A 19,113-nucleotide genomic window follows, 5' to 3' on the forward strand; every position below is an offset into this window, starting at 1 on the left:
CCCCTCCAGGCACCTTCTCCTCCAGGGCCGCCATGCGCTCCTTGAGGTGGAGCTGCAGGCGCTCATTGGACTCGCTCAGCAGCCGGTCCACGGTATCTGACAGTCGCTTGTTGTGGTCCTCATTCATCTGCTCCCGCTGGCGCACCTGCACAGTGGGTCTTCCTCACACAAGCCACACGGAGGCCTTGCTGCCACCCTCACCCTCCCTGGGAGCCACCCGTTCCCACTGAAGGTCTACCTCCACGCCCCCCCATCTTCTGGCAGACCCTCTCCTGAGTCTCCCCCCTTCTACTTGCAGGCCTCCTTCCGGCCTCTGTGGCTTTGCCCCCAACCAGGCCCTTCCTTCCTGTCCCTTCCACAGATCATCCTGGGAGCATGCCTTGGGCCCAGCCTGGTCTTCTCACCCTTGCCAGCTCCTGATTCTTCTCCTCCAACTGCCCCTCCAGCTGTCGCAGGTGCTCCTCAATGTTGCCATGCCGTTCTTCAGCCTAGGGGCAGGCATGGGTCCATGCAGCCTCTAGGTCTCTGTTCCTCGGGCTCAGGCCCCATGTCCTATGCACCCACGTGCTATTCTCACTGCCTTTCTTCCCAGGCTCCCCCACCCCTGCCAGGTCTCCTCGCTGCTCCTCCCTGCTCAGGGCTAGCCTTAAGAAATCCTGGAGCTGGCAGAGCATGGTGGTTCATGCCTATAATCCCAGCACTTTGGGAGGCTGAGGAGGGAGGATTGCTTGAGCCCAGGAGTTTGAGGCCAGCCTGGGCAACATAGTGAGATCTTGTCTCTAAAAAAAAAAAAAAATCAAAAAATTAGCTGGGCATGGTGGCACATGCCTATAGTTCCAGCTACTCAGGAGGTTGAGACAGAAAGATAACTTGAGCCCAGGAGGTCTAGGTTAAAAAAAATAAAAAAAAAAAAGAATGTCCTGGAGCTGGCAGCTCATGAGACTGTAAGTCCTTCCCATGCTTCCAGAAAAACTCCACTTGAAAGTCTGAGCTACCATAAATCCCTATGCCTCCAGATAGATGGAACCACACTTAGGAGCATGGACTCATGCAGGCTGCCTGGGTTCAAATCCTGGCTACCTCTTCCCAGCTGTGTGACCTTGGGCAAGTTACTGAAACTCTGTGTACCCTCGTTTCCTCAACTGTAAAATGTGGATAATAATAGCACGTAGGCCTATTGGACCACTGCAAAGACTAAATCCACACCAAACAGAACATTGCAAGCACTCAACAAATGCTAACCTAGTCATGATTACTACCTTTGTTGTTAAACCAGTCCAGGTGGGAGACTCTTTCTGCTCGCATCTCTACAGAGATGGAGACCCTACTGTCTTCACTGACAAGATATTCTAGAGAACTGCACATCTCACTGTCAGGAGATCTTTCCTTAAAATGCTCCTGCTATGACTCACTGGAGCATATCAATCACTTCAGCCCATCCCTTCTTGTCAGTTTTTGGGAGATACTAAAGCTGACTTCTCATCATCCCACATGTAAGATCCTCTGCTATAATTTAAACACAGCCCTTCAGCCCTAGAGGTTGGAAAGACCTCAGAGACCACCATGTGCAATTCCACCATCATACAGATAAGCACTGAGGCCCCGTTGCAAGGGGGTGACTTTTCATAGGTTGTGGAGCCAGCCCATGACAGATGCAGACTTGATCCTGGGTCTACTGAGGCACAGCCAGGCCGTGGGTGCCATCCCCAGAGCACCTGAGCTGCCACACTGGTGCACTGGCTGGTCTCTATCCTTCAGAGGCTTCAGGGCCTGGTGCTTACTTCTCTCCATGGGCTTGGGCGTGGCCCCAAGGATCTCACATTAGGCTGACCAGCTGAAAACACTGCTAAATTCTTTTGATTAATCCACAGCATGTCTAAGTCCATGAGGGTACCTACCTCTTCCAGAACCTACTATGTTTTCAGCCAGCTCACCTCTTGAGAATCATTCCTCCATAAAGTTAACTATCCATTAGGTAACATTATATTCCCTTTTATTCACCTAAAGTTAAAGTCTGCACACATCTAGGGGTGGTCCTTATATCTAGAATGCTTCAACTTGGCAAAGAAAGATGTACCAGCCTAAACTCCCCCCAACCCACTCCCTTCAGGGATATACACACTTTGAACATATCTCCTCCAAGGTTTCATCTCTCTAAAGATGAAAGTCCTAATCTTTCCACTCCAGCCCCAGACGAAAGAAAGTATTAACCACAGTGGTGGGAAAGCTCATAAAATGAGCCTGCATCAGCATACTCTCCTCTCTCCTTCTTAAAGCACTTTTACACCCCTTCGGATGGGATCGTCACATCCCTGAGGGGTGACAAGGGCAGGGATTACTCCTCCACTGACAGACACAAGGCAGCGTGTTTCCTGGAGTCACACAGGGAGAGGTGGTTTCCTGGCTCCCAGCCAGGTTGGGCCTCCCATGCTTCCCATTCCCTGAGAGCTCGGGACGTGGGGGGCAGAGGTAGAACCCAGGCCACCAGTCTACTTGCCTTGGTGAGGGCTGCGATTCTCTGGGCCAGCTCAGCCTCCACCTCTGGCAACGTCTCTGCCTTCCTCATCGTCTGCTGCAGCTTCTGCTCTGCCACCTCCAGCAGCTCCTGTAGATGTCGGGCCTTCTCCTCACACTAGTAATGTGGGGGCGGTGAAGTGATTCAAGACACAGCACTGAAGCCCCCACCCCCACCCCAGCCTCAGCAGAGAGCAGACGACAGGTCGGAAGCAGCAAGGGACAATCTTGGTTCTGGGCTGCCCAAGATGCCTGACTTCTCCATTCCCAAGGTGACAGCAGTACCCCCAGGGTCTTCCGTGTCACCAAGGAAAGGTAATGAACAATCATGAGGACCACCAGGGTTAAGTTCGATGCCAACCTCCACTGCATCTAGAGAAGCTACCTGGCGATGAAGGGACTCCTTGTTGGCAAGCTCATTCTCCAGTTTGTCATTGAGGTCATGAATGGATGTGGCCTCCCGCTGAGCAGCCAGGTAGCGCTTCTCCAGGGTGGTGATGCGCTCCTCCATGTCCTCCTTCTGGGCCAGAGCCTGAGTGGGAGAAGAAGGGACGAGAGGCGAGGTCACCAGCCTTTCCCTGCCCCAAGCCTGTCTGCACCTCCCACCAACACTCGGCTGGCTGTAACCCAGAAAGGGACATGAGCTACACTCCCTGTCGGTTTCTGGCCTTGAGCCCCACCTCCATGACTCCCCCAACACCCAACAAGTGTTCAGTCTCACCTTCCCCATCCCTGGCCTGGCCACCCTTCCACACCTTCCCGAGTGCCAAACCCCTGCCCCCAGCAGGATGAGGTCACTGAGAACAGGCCCGGCCCTCGCACACCTCCCGGAGGTCCCGCTGATGCTTGCTGCTCAGCTCCTCTGATTTGATGAGGTCCCGGCGGGCCGTGCCTAGGTCTTCCTCCAGCTCGGCCACAGTGGCTGTCAGGGTGACCAGTCGTTCCCGAGCCTGGCTCAACTCAAAGTTCTGCTTCTCCAGGAGCTCTTGCAGCTCCTCCACTCGGCCCGCATCATCCTTCAGGGACAGGGGGCTCTCAGTCAGTCATGGGGCCCAGGAAAGTGGGAGGAGGGACAGCAGACACCCCTGCCCGCCCAGGAAAGTGGGAGGAGGGACAGCAGACAGCACACCCAGAGAAGATCCCAGCCCTGCCTTGCAAGAGACCCCCCCTCCAGGTACACCTTTCTTCCTCCGCACCCCAAGAGCTCCCTCCTGACAATGACCAAACCCCTAGCTCTCCCAACTATATCTTGAGAAAACAAGCTTCTAGTTTTATCTGCTATCTCAGATACTTCTAGCCCAGAAAGGGGCAGCATTAGGAGAACAAAGGTTCAGAAAGAGAAGGAATTTTGCTTGACGATGCCACAGAGGGTAGATAGTACCTAACAATTCAAGTGGACACGTGTATGATGTCCTAGGAGTGTGCTGGCCACTAAGACAAATATTTACAGATTTCTTTGCAGATGGAGTGGAGGACAGAAGGAAAGAGAAGTGGGAATATTGGGAAAAGACCAAATTTAATTCAAGTATTTACTCCCCTGAGCTAAGGCAGGGCGAGGCCTCCCACCTTCCCGTCTTGGGGAACACATGGCCCCTGCTACATAGCTCCCTGTGACCCACCTTCCACAGGCGTTTTGGTCCCAGCTCTGCAGTCCCCTCCTCTTCTGTCGTTCCATCCCGCACCCCTGCCCCTTGCTGCAGGGCAGACACCTGTAAGGCACAGCCCCCAGGGCAGTGAGTCAAAGAAAAGAGAACCTCCCATCTATTCCAGAACCCCTGAGTCCCCTGCCTCCTGGGAGGAGGTGCCCAGCCTAGCCTTGGAGAGCAGTCTCCAGACATAGCAGGGAGAAATCTGATGAGGAAGTGAATGGGGCACAGGGTAAACCAGTTGGGCTGCCAGGAGCTGCAGTCTGCAGACCGAGGGTGGGCAGGCAGCTTACCTGCTGGTGGGCACCTGCCAGTTGCTCCTCCAACATGGTGACTCGCTCTAGGGCTGCTCGGAGCCGCTCTCGCACCTACCCAAGGTAAGAGGAGACGGAAGAAGAAAGAGGAACCCCACTGGACTCAGGTTGGAGAAGCCTGGGCCTGATCTACCACTGCAGGGCATGAGGGAAGGCCAAGGGCCTTACAAGGGGCAAACTTACAGGAGAGAATCTAACAGGAGGACCTTGAAATTAGGCCAGTGGTAGCAGAAAAGCAGTGCAGCTAAAATCAGTATTCCCTAAACACCAGATGCAGAAATCTCAGAGAAGGGATACACAGAGACTCCAGGGAAACTTGGCCAGATGAGGAAAGGGAGGAGGGGCGGGGAAGAAGGTGGGCACCTTCTCATCCAGGGCCTTGTGGTGCTCAAACAGTGACTTAAGGGCCTTCAGCACCTCCACCTCACTGGAGACTCCCGAAGGTGACTGGGCCTGACGCTTCACCACAGTCATCCTTAGGGACCGTTCGTGGCGGGACACCAAGCACTCCAGATGTTCTAGAAGCAGCTGTCAGGGAGCAGGGAAGGGCAAGAGGGAGGGTTATGAGCAGGTGTCCCAGGGGCTACAAGCAGGACCTTCATGATCACTGAGTAGACTCGAGTCCACACTGAAACACTTCTACACAGGGGATGAGCCACCACCACCATTGAACACCCACCCCAAGCCGCCTGCCTGAGCCTTTCCCTAGGACCCCAGCTTGACCCAGCAACCACAAGCAAAAAGCCTTGCACTGGTGGTTAAATGATCTGTCGCCTCAGGATGGGAGGCAGGAAGACATCAGGAAGGGGCTGGGACTGTGCCTGGCCCTGGCCTTGCCTACTCTCAGGGTCAGGGTATTCACACTCCATACACACCCACACATACCCCCATATACAGAAGAATGAGCTCACACAAACACACAACCAGGTCATCCCCACTTACCCTTGTGTTATTCCGTTCTGCTTTCAGTTCTGATATCTCTTCCTCCCGCTCTAGAAGCTGCTCCCGACACATGCTCAGCTCCCGGGTTAAGGTGGCAAATTCCTGCAAACCGCCAAGACCCCTCAGTGTTTGCAGAGTCACCCCTAAGCAGTGTCCTGCAGGCTTAAGTCAGTGTGGGATCTTCTCACCCATCCCTTACTTCCACCACCTGCCCTCTAGAGAGTCCTGATTCATCACACTGCAAGGCAGTAACCCTGTGGCCAGTGGGTGCTTCCCCGGAGGGTCCATGGCTCTGGGACCTCCATGCACTCCAAGCCTGTGCTAGGATCCGAGGAAACAGAGGTGGGCACAAGGGTGAGACAGTCACTGAGTCTGCTCTGCAGTCCCTTCCTCCCCACCCCAGCCACCCATATGACTAGATTACGTCTTCCCACCCACTTGGCATTTCCATTTCTCCAGCAATTCAAGGACATTTTCCTTTAGAAACTGATGGAGGAGAGTTCAGACAGCTTCTGGTATGAAAAACTAAGGTCCAAACAGAAACTGATGGATATCATAGAGGGAAGAGCAAGGGGTTCTGAAGATAACATCTGAGTGAGTGCCCTTTTGGTTCCTTCTAGCTCCTCCCCAGGGTCTTGCAAGTTCCAAGTGGCCAGTAAAATAAGAGCATTGAAGGACTCACCCATGGGGGTGCAGGAGAGCATGCAGATCTGCCCCATCAGGCAGACACAACTTCCTGGGACCTCTGCTCAACCAAGCGGGGGCTGCATCTGGCACCTGATGCCAAGGCACTTGACCTGGCCTTACCAAATAGCCATATGCCAAAAATCCCTTCTAGGGGAACCCATTCCTATACTGTCAGGCCCAGACACCCTGGGAGACCTCTCCAGCCCACCCTCCTCCATCAGGATAAACACATGGAGTGAGGGAATGGCTCACAGTTCCAGATTCATCATGTCCTACTGATTTAACTAAATATCCCATCATTCCTGAAAGGTTTCAGGTGAGTGGCCCAGACTCTAAGAATACCCCAGGTCTGACAGCTACTGAACAGGTTGCAGCCCATCCTCACCTGCAACCTCTCTCACATGCCAAAGATGCTTCACCAAAGGAAGAATCTCTAAAGCAATCCTCTTTTACCATCCCAGATCATAAAAAGGGGCTGGAAGGGTTGTGGGAAGGGACAGGGGACCAGAGATGCCAGAGCATGAGAAGCCATGAGCCTCTGACCCTTTTCTGTAGTTTCTGCCTTTCTATCAAGGCCGCGGCCAAAGGCAGTCAAGGTCAAGCATCTCACACTCTGGAAGCCCAGGCCTGATGCTGCTTCATCCATCAGCTTATACACATGCATGCACACGGTCACACTTACACACACACACACACACACACACACACACACACCCAGAGACAGTACTCCACAGCATGCCTCCCAGACCTACACCATAACTCCACCAAAGGGCTAGTGTTCTCCCCTCCCCCACCCCCACACCAGCCTCAAGCTTAGTGGCTGCCTCAACTCTCCATCCGGGACACCTGTCCTTTCCCACCTACCTCTAACCTATCGGACACACCGCTGCCGAGATAATCTCCCAAAGCATGACGTTGTCTACAAATACAGACTTCTTATCCTAGTTTTCAAACTTGTCTCTCATGGTTGCCTTCCATACACCCTAAGACCTAGTCAACCAGGGTCACCCACTGTTTCTAAACACAGTAAGCCTTCCTAATACCTTCATTCAGGAGACTCCCCTCCCTGGAAAACCTAGCCCTCTGTCACCACCTGATGAAATCACATTCAGCTTTCAGAGCCCACCTCAAAGGATACAGCCCCCTTGGAAGCTTTCCAGACTCCCCAGTGGAAGGCTCTCTTCCTCTCCTGAAAACTCTTCAGAACAGTGGTTAATAGCATCAACTTGGGAATCCATGGTTCAACCACAAATATTTGTGAGCACTTACCATAGGCAAGGTTCTGGGCTGGTCACTATGGATACAGTGACAAGAAAGACATAATCCTTTCCCTCATAAGGAAGTCAAGTAGGCCTGGTATCAAATCTCAGCTCCCTACCCCATTAACTCTGTGTGACCTTGGACAAGTTATTTAACCTCTCTGAGCCTCATTCTCTAATCTGTATGATAGAGGGAACAGTCTTCCCTCCAGGTGTTGCTATGAGGATTAAATGAGCCAATGTATAGAAAGCACTTAGCCCAAGCCCATCAAAGGCAGCTATTTTCAACACTGACACTGTGCTTAGCAGCCCGCTTGGGCCTCTCTTATCTTCCTCGACATTCTCTCCCAGTCATGTGTGTTCTTGTGTGTCTCCTTTCTAGTCTGGGAGCTCCCTAGGAGCAGAGACTAGCTCATCACTCCAGGGCATGTTCTGCGTCTCCTGCACAGTGAGGGAGCGGGGGCCCATTCACTCACCCCTCTCCTTCACCAGGGTTCCATGTTCTTATCCATGAAGCATTGCTTCAGAGCCCTGGACAGGAAACTCGCCCACACAGGCCCAGCCCTGGCTGTCCTCCCCCTCCGTGGGAAGGGCTAGGCACTGAGGCCCGAGTTCCTTGGCTCCTCAGGGCTGCCTCCTCAGCCGCAGCAGCACCACTACTGGCCTGAGGGTGGGCAGAGCAATCCATTCCATGCCTGATTTGGTTTATTTATTTATTTTTTGCATTGGGTTCTCACTCTGTCTGTCACCCAGGCTGAGTGTCGTGGCACAATCAGGGCTCACCGCAGCTCAACCCCCTGGGCTCAAGTGATCCTCTTGCCTCAGACTCCTGAGTAGCTGAGAATACAGGCACACACTAGCACGCCAACTAATTATTTATTTATTGTAATGACAAGAATCTTCCCATGTTGCCCAGGATGGTCTTGAACTCCTGGGCTCAAGCAACCTCCCCACCTCGGCCTCTAAAAGTGCTGGGATTACAGGTGTGAGCCACCATGCCTGGGCTAGATTTTCAATATCTATCTCTGCTTATTAGAGGAGGTGGAAAGGGCATGATGGCCACACAGTCACTGTGAGCGCTGTGCTCACCGACAGACCCGTCTTGCCTTGGACCTGGTTACCAGGCAGAGTTTACAGTCTCTTTGACAAGCAACAGGCAAACAGCCCAAGAACCTGATAACCCAGTCTCCTGCTCCCTTCTCTATCCTCAGAGCCTGCACCTAGCTGGAATATCTACCAAATGGGTGATAGGTAGGAAGCAGCAGAGAGCTCTGAGACCAGTGTGGTTAAGGAGAAATACAAAATGGTGAGACACTTAGCCCCTGAAAGCACACAGCCCCGGGGTTTAATTCCTGCCTCAACCACACAATAGCTACAGTGGTCATGAGCAATTTACTAATCTCCCCAAGCTTGAGTTTCATCATTTGTACAATGGGATGATAGTAAAACAGGACTAACTTCACAACTGTGAGAAGTTACAGAGATAATTCACACAAAGTATGTAGTGCACAGAAAATACACAATAGGTTGGACATGGTGGCTCATGCCTACAATCCCAGCGCTTTGGAAGGCCAAGGCAGGAGAATCGCTTGAGGTCAAGAATTCAAGACCAGCCTGGGCAACATAGTGAGACTTCCTTGCTACAAAAAATTTAAAAATTAGTCAGGCATGGTGGTATGTGCCTGTAGTTCCAGCTACTTGGGAGGTCAAAGTGGAAGGATTGCCGGAGCCCAGGAGGTCAAGGCTGCAGTGAACCATAATCATGCCACTGCACTTCAGTCTGGGTGACAGAGACAGACCCATCTCTAAAAAAAGAGAGAGAAAGAGAGAAAGAAAATACACAATAAAAGGAGGACTGCATTATAGCTAGTTGTAGTGCTGTTAAGGAGCATGAGACAGGGTGTCAAGATGCCTGGCTCTAGACTCAGCTGTGCCTATAAGTTTCTATGTGACACCACTTGCTTTTTTCATCTGTGCAATAAGGGAGCTGGTCGAGATGATCTCTAAGGCTTCTCGCACACCCAATTTCTATGAGTCCCCACCCGCCACCTCCAGGAACAGGGTACTGGTGAGGAGCAGGCAGGAATGAGGTTTATTTCCAGTCTAGGGTGCCACCTACTGGCCTCCTTGGCTTACTGCAGTTTGTACCTAATGCTTGGGTTTTCTTCTTGCATCAATTCCATTCATTTCTCCAAGGGATGCCAGTCCCAGGCTGAGGAACTTGGGAGTGACAGGGGAAGCACTTAAGTAAGAAGAAGGAGGAGAGTAAATGCTCTATGAATTTCAGTTGCTGATTCGCAAACAGATGCAGAAGAGCTGAGGGCCCAGCAGTTGCTGGATCGAGCAGGGGCTAGGGAAGGGAAAGGGATAAGGGAATTGGGGAACTTGGGGCCTTACCTGGGGGAGGGCGGAGTTAAGGTGGCGCTGGAGCTGGTCCCGCTCATGTAGGGCATCCTGGAGCCGGCTCTGCGTGGCTGCCAAGGTCTCCTGACTCTCCCGAAGGGACTCCAGCAACTTCTCCCGCTCATCCAGCATGTTCACCATCAGTTGCTCAAAGTTGGCGTCAGCATCGGCGCCGTGGGGGGGCCCTAGAGGGTCCCCCTCATTGATAGTGGGCATCACCTCACACATGGTAGGTGTGGGCAGGGCCTTCTCAGCGTCAGGGGACAGGGGAGGGACTCACAGGGTTGGCACCTCCAGGGGAACCCAGTGCATGGGCCTCAGAGCAGGCAGTGCCAGGCGAGTGGACAGGTGGGCAGGGGCTCCTCCCATGGCATCAGTTGCTCTTGCTCTGAAAGGGGCCTGGAGCCTGGAGTGCCCCTGTGGAATGGAGCCAGAAGGCCTGGCTTAACCTCTCAGGCCTGGGGCTGGGTGCCCTGTGTCCCCAGACAAGCGGGCAGCAGCCGAGGGTGGCCATGACAGGCAGGGAGAGCAGGGCTGGAGGACGGCCCTTCTCTTAGACTGAGCGCCGGAGCCTGGCAGAATCCCAGCTGGGTCTAGCGACACCCATCGTTTCTGGAAGGCAGTGTGGTCTGTGGGAAAAGAGACTGCTGTGAGGACCTGCTGAGTGGGGAAGGGCATCCAGGGGACAGGGTGGGGCAGAGGAGACAGGACCTGAACTAGAGAGTGGGGGAGGAAAGGGAGGTGCTGGCGGTGCTGGCGCATGCCCCTTCTCCGGGCTTACTCACTCTGATGGCGCCTCCTTCGTTTTTCTTAGGAATGCACATGCCTACTGCCTAGCCTCTGTCTTCCCCCCAGCTGTCAGAAGTGCAGCCGCAGTGGCAGTGGTTCCCCCACCCACGTGGTTCGCTGGCCAAATATAGAAATGATTCAGTCAGCGGCAGGGTAGCAGCCGGCAGGCTGCCCAGAGTCCTCCTGAGACCTGGGGGTGGGAGGGAAGGATATGGGGTCTCTGGCCCCTCCCCTCACCACCTTCTTCCCCACAGTTAAGCCAAGGCAAGTGCAGAAGGGGTTAAAGGGCTCTGAGTGACTGTGAGTCCCAGAGGTTGGATTCTTGGAGTCACAGGAAACCGGGGCAGAGCAGTTCCTGCCCTGACCGCTGGCACAACATGGCTAAGGTGCCCAGGCTGGGCACTGGGGCAGGCAGAGAGCCCTGACCTGCTACAATGCCTATCATTCAGGGAGGAGGCGCTGGCTCAAGTCATTCTCCACTTCTGCAACCTGCCAAGGAGGACAGCACGCAGGCCTGGCAGACAGCAGGCTTGGATTCTGAGTTCACAGCCTCCCACCTCTGCACCGGAGCAGGGACAGAACAATGGCAAGGAACCCATGATTGACAAGGGGGTGAGGGGTATCATTCTCTGAGGGCGGGACTGTGGTATGGGGACCCCTATCATGGCTGGGAATCTGCCCCCTCAGCATAATTACTCATTGCTGGCACTGCCTGAAGTCACCAGCAAGGGTGGTTAGCACATGCATGGCCTGGCTCCAGTGACGCTTTGAGGCTGGCATAGGAAGCCCAGTGGTCAGCGCAAAGAAAGCTATCATGAGGAAGTCAGCATGCACCTGGGAATTTCTTTTCTTTTCTTTTCTTTTCTTTTTTGAGTCGGAGTCTCACTCCGTCGCCCAGACTGGAGTGCAGTGGCCGCTCCCGGCCACCGCAGCCTCGACCTGTCGGACTCCGGCGATCCTTCCACCTCAGCCTTCCAAGTAGCTGGAACTACAGGCGCGCACTACCACGTCCAGCTAATTTTGATTTATTGTGGAGATGAGGTCCCGCCAAGTTGCCCAGGCGGGTCTCAAACCCGCAGGCTCAGGCAGCAGCTGGGAATTTCTCTGCCTACTGTCGGCTTCCAACCTCATTGCCCCCCGCTAGAAAGCAACCCCTATCATCAGTTTTCAGAGGGGACTGTCTTCAGAGTCTCCAGTTCCAGGAGAGAAGGGGGATGAAGCCCCCAGCACAGCAAGGGGCACACTGGAGGTGGTGCGTAAATGGTGCTTTCCTTCCTCTTCCAGGAGACACAAGGAAAGACTCCTGCCCACCCCTCAAAGACTGGAAGGACCAGGGTGGACAAGAGGCATCAGGACCCAGTGTGAGGTGAGAGGCCAGACACTGGGGTGCCTGTGGCAGGACTGGACTCAGTAGGGGAAACAGAAGGGCCAAGCTTCTTCCACCTGAACACCTGAATCATCTCCCGGAGTACTGATGATTTTGGCAGAAGTAAGAGGCAGGAAGAGAGAGGCTGGGGAGGGATGTGGGGCCTGAATCAGATGGTAGAGCACCAGCTTAATATCACACCCATAGCCATGCCCAGAGGGGCCCAGTAGCTCAAGAAGGCACATATATGGGCACATGTGCTCATACACATATACACCCACACACAGAGGCAGACACAGGGAACACGGAGACCTAGGATATACACATATGTGGCCACACATGCTCTCAGGCATAGAAACTGGATTCAAACTCTGATAAGGGGGCCAGGTGTGGTGGTTCATGCCTGTAATCCCAGCACTTTGGGAGGTTGAGGCAGGAGGATTGCGGGAGTCCAGGAGTTCCAGACCAGCCCGAGCAACATGGCAAGATATTGTTGTGAAAACAAATGATTAAATAAATAGTTTGGTGTGGTGACACACTCCTGTGGTCCCAGTTACTCAGAAGGCTGAGGCGGAAGGATTACCTAAGCCCAGCAGGTCGAGACTAGCCACGACTGTGCCACTGCACTCCAGCCTGAGCAACAGGGTGAGACCAGCTCAAAAAACAAAACAAAAAAACTGATCAGGGGAGCCTTTCCCCAAGCTGGACAGCCACCGTGGAAGGCAGGGTCCTAGAAGGCCACAGAAACAAAAAGTAGAAGCCTGGGGTGCGCCCTGCCTCCTCTAACACTGCCACTGCCAGGGCAGCCCACATTCGCCTCCTGTACTCAGAGCAGCTGGGAGTGGAGGGGAGGGACTGCTGCCAGTCCGGCCAGCGCTGCCATCTCACTGGTGCTGGTGACGCCATTCCTTCAAGCTCTCTCACCCACCATGCCCAGACCCCTCCACCCTGAATGCTCCAGCCCTGAAGACTCAAGGTCCTCCAACCTCATCAACACCCGAGCCCACATCTCCCCTTCCCCGCATCCCTCCACATATACCAAGAAGACATGAGACGCCACAGAAGAGACCAGGCTGGGGAAGGCGCCCTTTGTGGCAAGGCTAGCCTGTGGAAAAGAATGAAGAGTGCTCAGCACCCCAGGAATTCACTCTGCCCAGCAGATAGATGCCCAGGCAGTCTGCAGTGCAGTACAAAGGAGGAACTCCAGAGCTGGGACTCAGGAGAGCTGGGGTGCAGTTCTGCCACAGACCGGCTGAATGACCTTGGGCCAGTCACCACCTATGGAGGCCTCCGCTACAAGATGAAACCCACAATCCTTGTTTTGCCCCCCTTAGAGGGATGAGACCACAGGTGAGCAGTAGATGGAGAGCAGGAAGCACCCTCTGGGTTAGGGCAGTCTGAATTACCTTCGTGTTGGGCACCTGCGGGTGGGGTTTTTAAAGCTCCTTACAGGAAAGGGGCCAGAGAAGTTCTCAGGAGGGAAGAATAGGACCTCCAGCTGCCCTCTGTGAGGTACTGGCAATTTGGTCCAACTTGGCCTCCCCAGATCCTCCTGCTCATTTTAGCAACTGAGAAGCTGGCTTTTGTGCCACCGGCCCTTTCCCAGCCTCTGTGCAAGCCAGGTACCCACTTCCCCTGGCCAAAGGGCACCATAGGGAGCTGGTTTGAAGATTAGCCCAGAGAGGGCTGCAGGCAGATGTCCCTGAGATGACTGTCCAGGTCCACCTGTGCCTGTTCTGCCTGCTGCACGAGCACAGTGAGCAGAAGGGAGCCCTAGGACAGCCGCATCGGGACACCTGCTTCCTTCCGGCTTCAGGACCATCTTTAAATAGCTCAATTATCATCTCAGCTTAACAGAAGCCTCCTCAACTCCTGCACAATTCTAAGTAACACTCACAGGTCCTGAGTCAGAGGCGAAAGCTGCCAGTCCCCAAAGCAAGCTCTTGCAAGGGGCTTTGCCGGGGAGGAGCGTGGGCAGGCTGTGAAGCAGCAGAAAAGGGCTCGAGCGTGAGTGGGTGTGAGTGCGTGTGTGAGGAGGGAGGGTTGGATGAAAAGCAGGCCTCTGGCCTTAATAAACACAGAACAGGCAACTCTGAGGCCTCTTTGGCTTCCCAAAAACCACCCCCATCTTTTCCTAACAAACGGGAGGGATGGGCACTTGGATCTGATGCTCTGGCTGGCCACACACACAGGCCTGGCTCCCTTCTGCCCTACCAGATGGCAGGCCCCACCAAGGCGAGAGCTTGGCAAAGGCAAGGCTGCCAGCCCCTGTGGAAGCCACAGACCGGGGCAATGCTGCTGGGAGCAGTGCTCGAGTCTGAGTGGTCCATGAGCTGGGCAAAAGGGGAGCCTCAGGGTGGGAGCCCCTTCAGAGCTAGGAAGTAATAGAGGAGGGTTGTGCGCCCACTCAACTGGAGGAAGGACAAAGGGCTGAGAAATGGGGAGAAGGGTGGCCATCCAGGAAAATAATGATGACGGTGGCCTATGATTTATTCAGTATTTACCATGGGACAGTCACTGTTGTCAGTTGATATGATTAACTTATTTTAATCTTCACAATTCCTTCCAAGGAAGCTGTCATTCTTCCTCCCATTTCACAGATGTGAGAACTGGGAATCAGTATCCTGTAGCTAAGTCTACACAGCTAACAAAGGAAGAACTTGGATTCCATTGTCTGACTCCATAGAGGGGAAGGGGATGGAGAAAGAGGGTCCTTTCTCCATCCCTTTGGACTCCTTCAGGTTCAAGGAGCCTTCCACACCCTTACTGGGGTGATGGCAGCCTGAGACCAGCTTCCCCAGTCCCTCACGTCTCCTCTCCTCCTCCAGCCTTTATGGTCATGAGGTGGCTACTTCCCTCCTGGAAGGCCCTATGCACCACCCACCCAAATCTCTCCCCCAGTCCCGAGCCAGAGTCTACAAGTTGTAAGCAGCTCCCCAAGCTCTCCACACAACCTACATTCCTATAGGCACTGCAGAAACAGACGCTCTTCTGAGCCACAGCTCCACTCACCCTGTGGGGCTTTCAGGTGCTATCCCCTCAGGGGACCTGAAGTCCAGCTGCTCCTGCTCGCGGGCTGCCCATCTCCACTTCCTCTCACCCAGAAGCTTCTCTTTCTCCTCTGTCCAGCTTGCCACCCCTTCTTCACTTATACTCTCCCCCGAAAGCCCAATCCTGACTCCTCCCCTGCTGCTCCCTGGACCTGCTCACTGGTCCACTCCCAGGGCCCACCCACTGCTCTGTTCTTCCAGCCCCTCACCTGGCCTGCCTCTCATCTCCCTTTCCATGTCAGTCTCATGAGCTGAGATCGCCTCTCTAAGCTCATCGCCAACACCATTTCCTCCACGGAGCTTCTTCTGATTCCCTCCAATGGGTGAGATCCACCCTTCTGCTGACCCAGCATAGCCCTCTATTCATACCACTCTTTGCTCTTTATGGGACTACTCTTACTTTACATCTTCTCACCTGCAGACCTTAGTTAGGGTAAGAACCATATCCTTCTTATCTCAGAGTGCTCTAACACAGGGCCCTAACATACTGAAGGGTGCCAAAAAATGTATACACATTTTAAGAGATGCTATCTATGTTACCAACTTTTTGAAGTTGAATTAAATTACAGTAGCAATGTGTAGTATTAATGTTCACTCGACTGTGCTTCTGCCATTTTCTTTGACTGTCCTGCCCGTCGCATGATGACACCAGCATTCATTTGATTAATGCCCTCTTTTGAGTGAGCATCATACTGAAAATTTGTCATTTCTGGGAAGTCCATCCCTGAACAACTTCAAAAAAAGGGAACTCCAAAATGGGAAAAATTGGCTCAAGGCCTCAGAAACATTCATTTATCTAGCCTTCTGAAAACTAAAGCTTCTTGAGAGCAAGATGGGGGCCATTTCTACCACTCCAGAGCAGACTCTGGAGCAGCTGATGGGTCTGAAGGCACCACTTATGTGACCCTGGGAAGATACTTAATCTCACTGAGCCTCAGTATCCCCTCTGTGAAATGAAGATGGCAAGAGTCCCTACTGCAGAGAGTGACATGCGAGAATTACTAGAGTTAGCATACTCTAATAAAGTGCTGAGATCAGCCCCAGTAACACTCAGTATGTGTGCATTAACTCCCAGTACCCCAAGCTCCCAAAGTGCCTCCAGGCTGGGTCCATTCTAAATACAAAAAGAAAATTAAAAATCCATTCTGGCTACAGGAAGCCATTCCCAGACCAAAAAAAAACTCTTGGAAAAGCTCTAAAGTATTGAGTTTCTCACTGCTATCCACAAATCCCTTCCATAGCATCCGGTTCTCTGGGCCCCCTGCAAGGCCAGCAGTGAGACTGTAGCCCTCTGTGCTTCAAGGTCCCAAATCTGGAAAGTGAAGACTATGACACAACCCCCTCTGGTGTTCTCTCAGGATGTCATGATGCTTAAAGGAGATAGCAGACATGAAACAGTCTGAGAAGTATAAAATGCTGCCCCAGCACAGGTTAGCTAGCACCAGCTGCCAGCCCAGGCGCTCAGCCTCCTCATGCCAGGCTCATTCAGGGTACAAGAGAGGAGGCATCTGTTTAGACAGGCTCCCCTGGGCCTAAGTCTGGGAAACCCATCTCACCAGCTGCTCCCAGAGTCAGAGTTGGGATACCTCTGCGAATGGCCTATGGCTGCGCGAGCATAGAGCTTACTGTCCAAACAAGATCCCTCTTGAGAGTGGAGGGAAGCAGTGTGAACCATCACACCAGAACACAGGTAGGCGTAAACCGAGGTTGTCCTGGGCGCACCTGGCCGTAGGGTCAGCCTCACCACTAGCACCACCCCGGGAGGACTATTGTCAAAGACTAGCAGAGAAAAGAAGACTACAAACCACTCCCGTTCCTCCAATCCCCATTAAAAAAAAAATAGTTTCTCTTCTGAAATACTCAAAATTACAGCCATCACAACTACTTCTTTAAATTAAGGCAGGGATTTGCCAACTGGGTTTTACCACAGAGTGCCTTTAGGGGCAGCCTGAGGCAAAAATAAAAAAGTGTGACCAACTCAACAGGCTTCAAACTCCCTTTCCTTGCTTTAATCCCATCAACTCCAACTCTGTCAGGACATCTGATTAAGGTTTCATTTGCTTAAAAGAGTTCCAAGTCTAAAAATCCTTGGTTGAAGTATTGTCCACAACAGGCCCCTGCGAAAATAAACACAAGTTCTCTCAGAAAGGTAGCAAGAACATCAGTGCAACAGAGCCATAAACCTGGGAGGCTATACAAGTAACACTAGGGCCAGCCAGCTACTTCCCACATTTGGAATGTCTAATGGAGACCATATATGTACCCAAGCCAAGATATAAGGCTGCACCACTGAACACAGACACAGCCTTTGCTGAACTTACATCATTAAGTACAGTAACCCTAGCCATCTTCTGCTAATCAGAGCCATTAATTAACACTAATGTCCTCAAATAATGTTTCCAAAAGAAGAAACAGAGTAATAAGCATAGAATAGTTAGAGAATAAAAAGTTTTCAAAACTAAGGGTCCATGTGGAACAAATATGAAACAGGGCCCTCTGGTGTTGAAAAAATAATAATAAATGCTCAGAAGTCACTGTATTAGTAGATCAACCCATCAATTAGGGAGCCATCATGTAGCAGAAAGCAGGACTGTCTGGAGTGCTGACAGGTACTAAGGTGTAAACAGTTCAGAGTACAGAACTGCAGGGAGAAATGCAGGCATCTTAAGGCATTTGCATAAGTATGCAGTCACAAAAGTGTGTGTGTGGTTATGAAAAAGAGAATGAGAGAAGGGGCCAAGTGTATTCATGTAACTAAGTGCGTGTATCATGAGAATGAGTGGTATATATCTGTGGCCATGAAAGGAGAAGAGGGAGGCCATGAAAGAGAGAAAGTGAGGGGTGGGGGGAGAAGGGAGGAGAGGGAGAAGGGGAGAGGTGGCGAGAGAGAGTATAAGGGGATGATCATGAGAGGATGCAAATGAGGGCAAGCGGGTGTGTCTAGTCATGAGAGTGAGGTTCAAAGTACATGTCAGGGCTCATGACGACACGACTGTGGTCATAAATGTATGGATGTGCACACAGTCATGAGAGTGAACATGCATGGTCACACACGCACATACATCAGAGTCATGAAATCATGTGTGCTCATAAGAGCATGTGGAGGCCATGAGTGTTTATGCATGCATGTGTGATCATGAAAGTGTATCACTGGTCATAAAAGAGTGTAAGTGCATGGGTGATCTTGAACCTGGGTGAGAATGTGAGAGAGAGAGGAGAGAGGGCTGGGATGACAACTGAAAGAATGAAAACTCTGTTCCAGGTGCTCTGCCCCAACAGGACCAAAAACTTCAGGCACACCACAACTGGCCTAGCCTAGGCTGAGGTCATGGAACTGGACCCAGCTCACCCTTCTACCTACCCCTGCCCATCAGGGACATACCACAGGGTCTCCCAAGCCCAGGGCTCCATGTCCATGAGAAACTGCTGGAGTCACCCCTGCATCTCCCAGAATGCCTACTCCTCACGGAACAGCCCCCGCAGAGATCCAAGCCCAGTCCTACTCCCCAGCCCTTCACTCTCAGCAGAGCTCCTCTAAGCCAGGCAAAGGACAGCCCTCTTCTGAAGCAGCTGCCAGGTGCTCCCCATCCAACACCACTCCAGAAGGGTTCTGAGCAGTCATACAGGCCAGTCCTTTCACATCATCCATGGCAGCTCAGTCTTTACTTGATTAGCCCTCAGGAACAAGGAGCTCACTACCAAATGTTCAGGAAGCCTCCACTGTTCTGAGGAAGCTCTTCTTTTTTTATTTATTTATTTTTTTAGAGTTGGAGTCTCACTCTGTCGCCCAGACCGGAGTGCAGTGTCTGCTCCCAGCCACCGCAGCCTCAACCTGCTGGGCTCCGGCGATCCTTCCGCCTCAGCCTTCCAAGTAGCTGTAACTACAGGCGCGCACTACCACACCCAACTAATTTTTGATTTATTGTAGAGATGAGGTCTCACCAAGTTGCCCAGACGGGTCTCAAACTCGCGGGCCCAGGCAATCCACTCATCTCAGCCTCCCAAGGCCGCGGGATTACAGGCTGAGCCACCGAGCCTGGCCGGAAGTTCTTTCTTAAACTGAATGGTAGCCTATCTCCCCTTTGAAATGACATTCATATATCTGAAGACAATTTTCATGAAGATACATCAGCCATACATGTA

The 19,113-nt window shown here is 52.7% G+C and overlaps 1 protein-coding gene across 2 annotated transcripts in view; it reads right to left on the reverse strand.

Moving 5' to 3' along the window:
* The window catches only part of PPFIA4 (PTPRF interacting protein alpha 4), a 53,294-nt gene that overhangs the window by 30,749 nt on the left and 3,432 nt on the right, over positions 1 to 19,113 (reverse strand). For both annotated transcript variants that reach the window (XM_021713608.1, XM_008060468.2), the window contains exons 2-11: positions 9,760 to 10,394; positions 5,417 to 5,518; positions 4,838 to 5,002; positions 4,454 to 4,528; positions 4,134 to 4,223; positions 3,339 to 3,530; positions 2,900 to 3,046; positions 2,498 to 2,632; positions 405 to 488; positions 14 to 145 (exon numbers count right to left, since the gene is read on the reverse strand). In XM_021713608.1, the coding sequence (XP_021569283.1) occupies positions 14 to 145; positions 405 to 488; positions 2,498 to 2,632; positions 2,900 to 3,046; positions 3,339 to 3,530; positions 4,134 to 4,223; positions 4,454 to 4,528; positions 4,838 to 5,002; positions 5,417 to 5,518; positions 9,760 to 9,993 (1,356 nt within the window). In that variant the 5' untranslated portion in view covers positions 9,994 to 10,394. The remainder of the gene's footprint in view (positions 1 to 13; positions 146 to 404; positions 489 to 2,497; positions 2,633 to 2,899; positions 3,047 to 3,338; positions 3,531 to 4,133; positions 4,224 to 4,453; positions 4,529 to 4,837; positions 5,003 to 5,416; positions 5,519 to 9,759; positions 10,395 to 19,113) is intronic.

Source organism: Carlito syrichta, unplaced genomic scaffold (assembly GCF_000164805.1).
Source record: "Carlito syrichta isolate Samal-C Ts95f unplaced genomic scaffold, Tarsius_syrichta-2.0.1 Scaffold304629, whole genome shotgun sequence".
Lineage (NCBI taxonomy): Eukaryota > Metazoa > Chordata > Mammalia > Primates > Tarsiidae > Carlito > Carlito syrichta.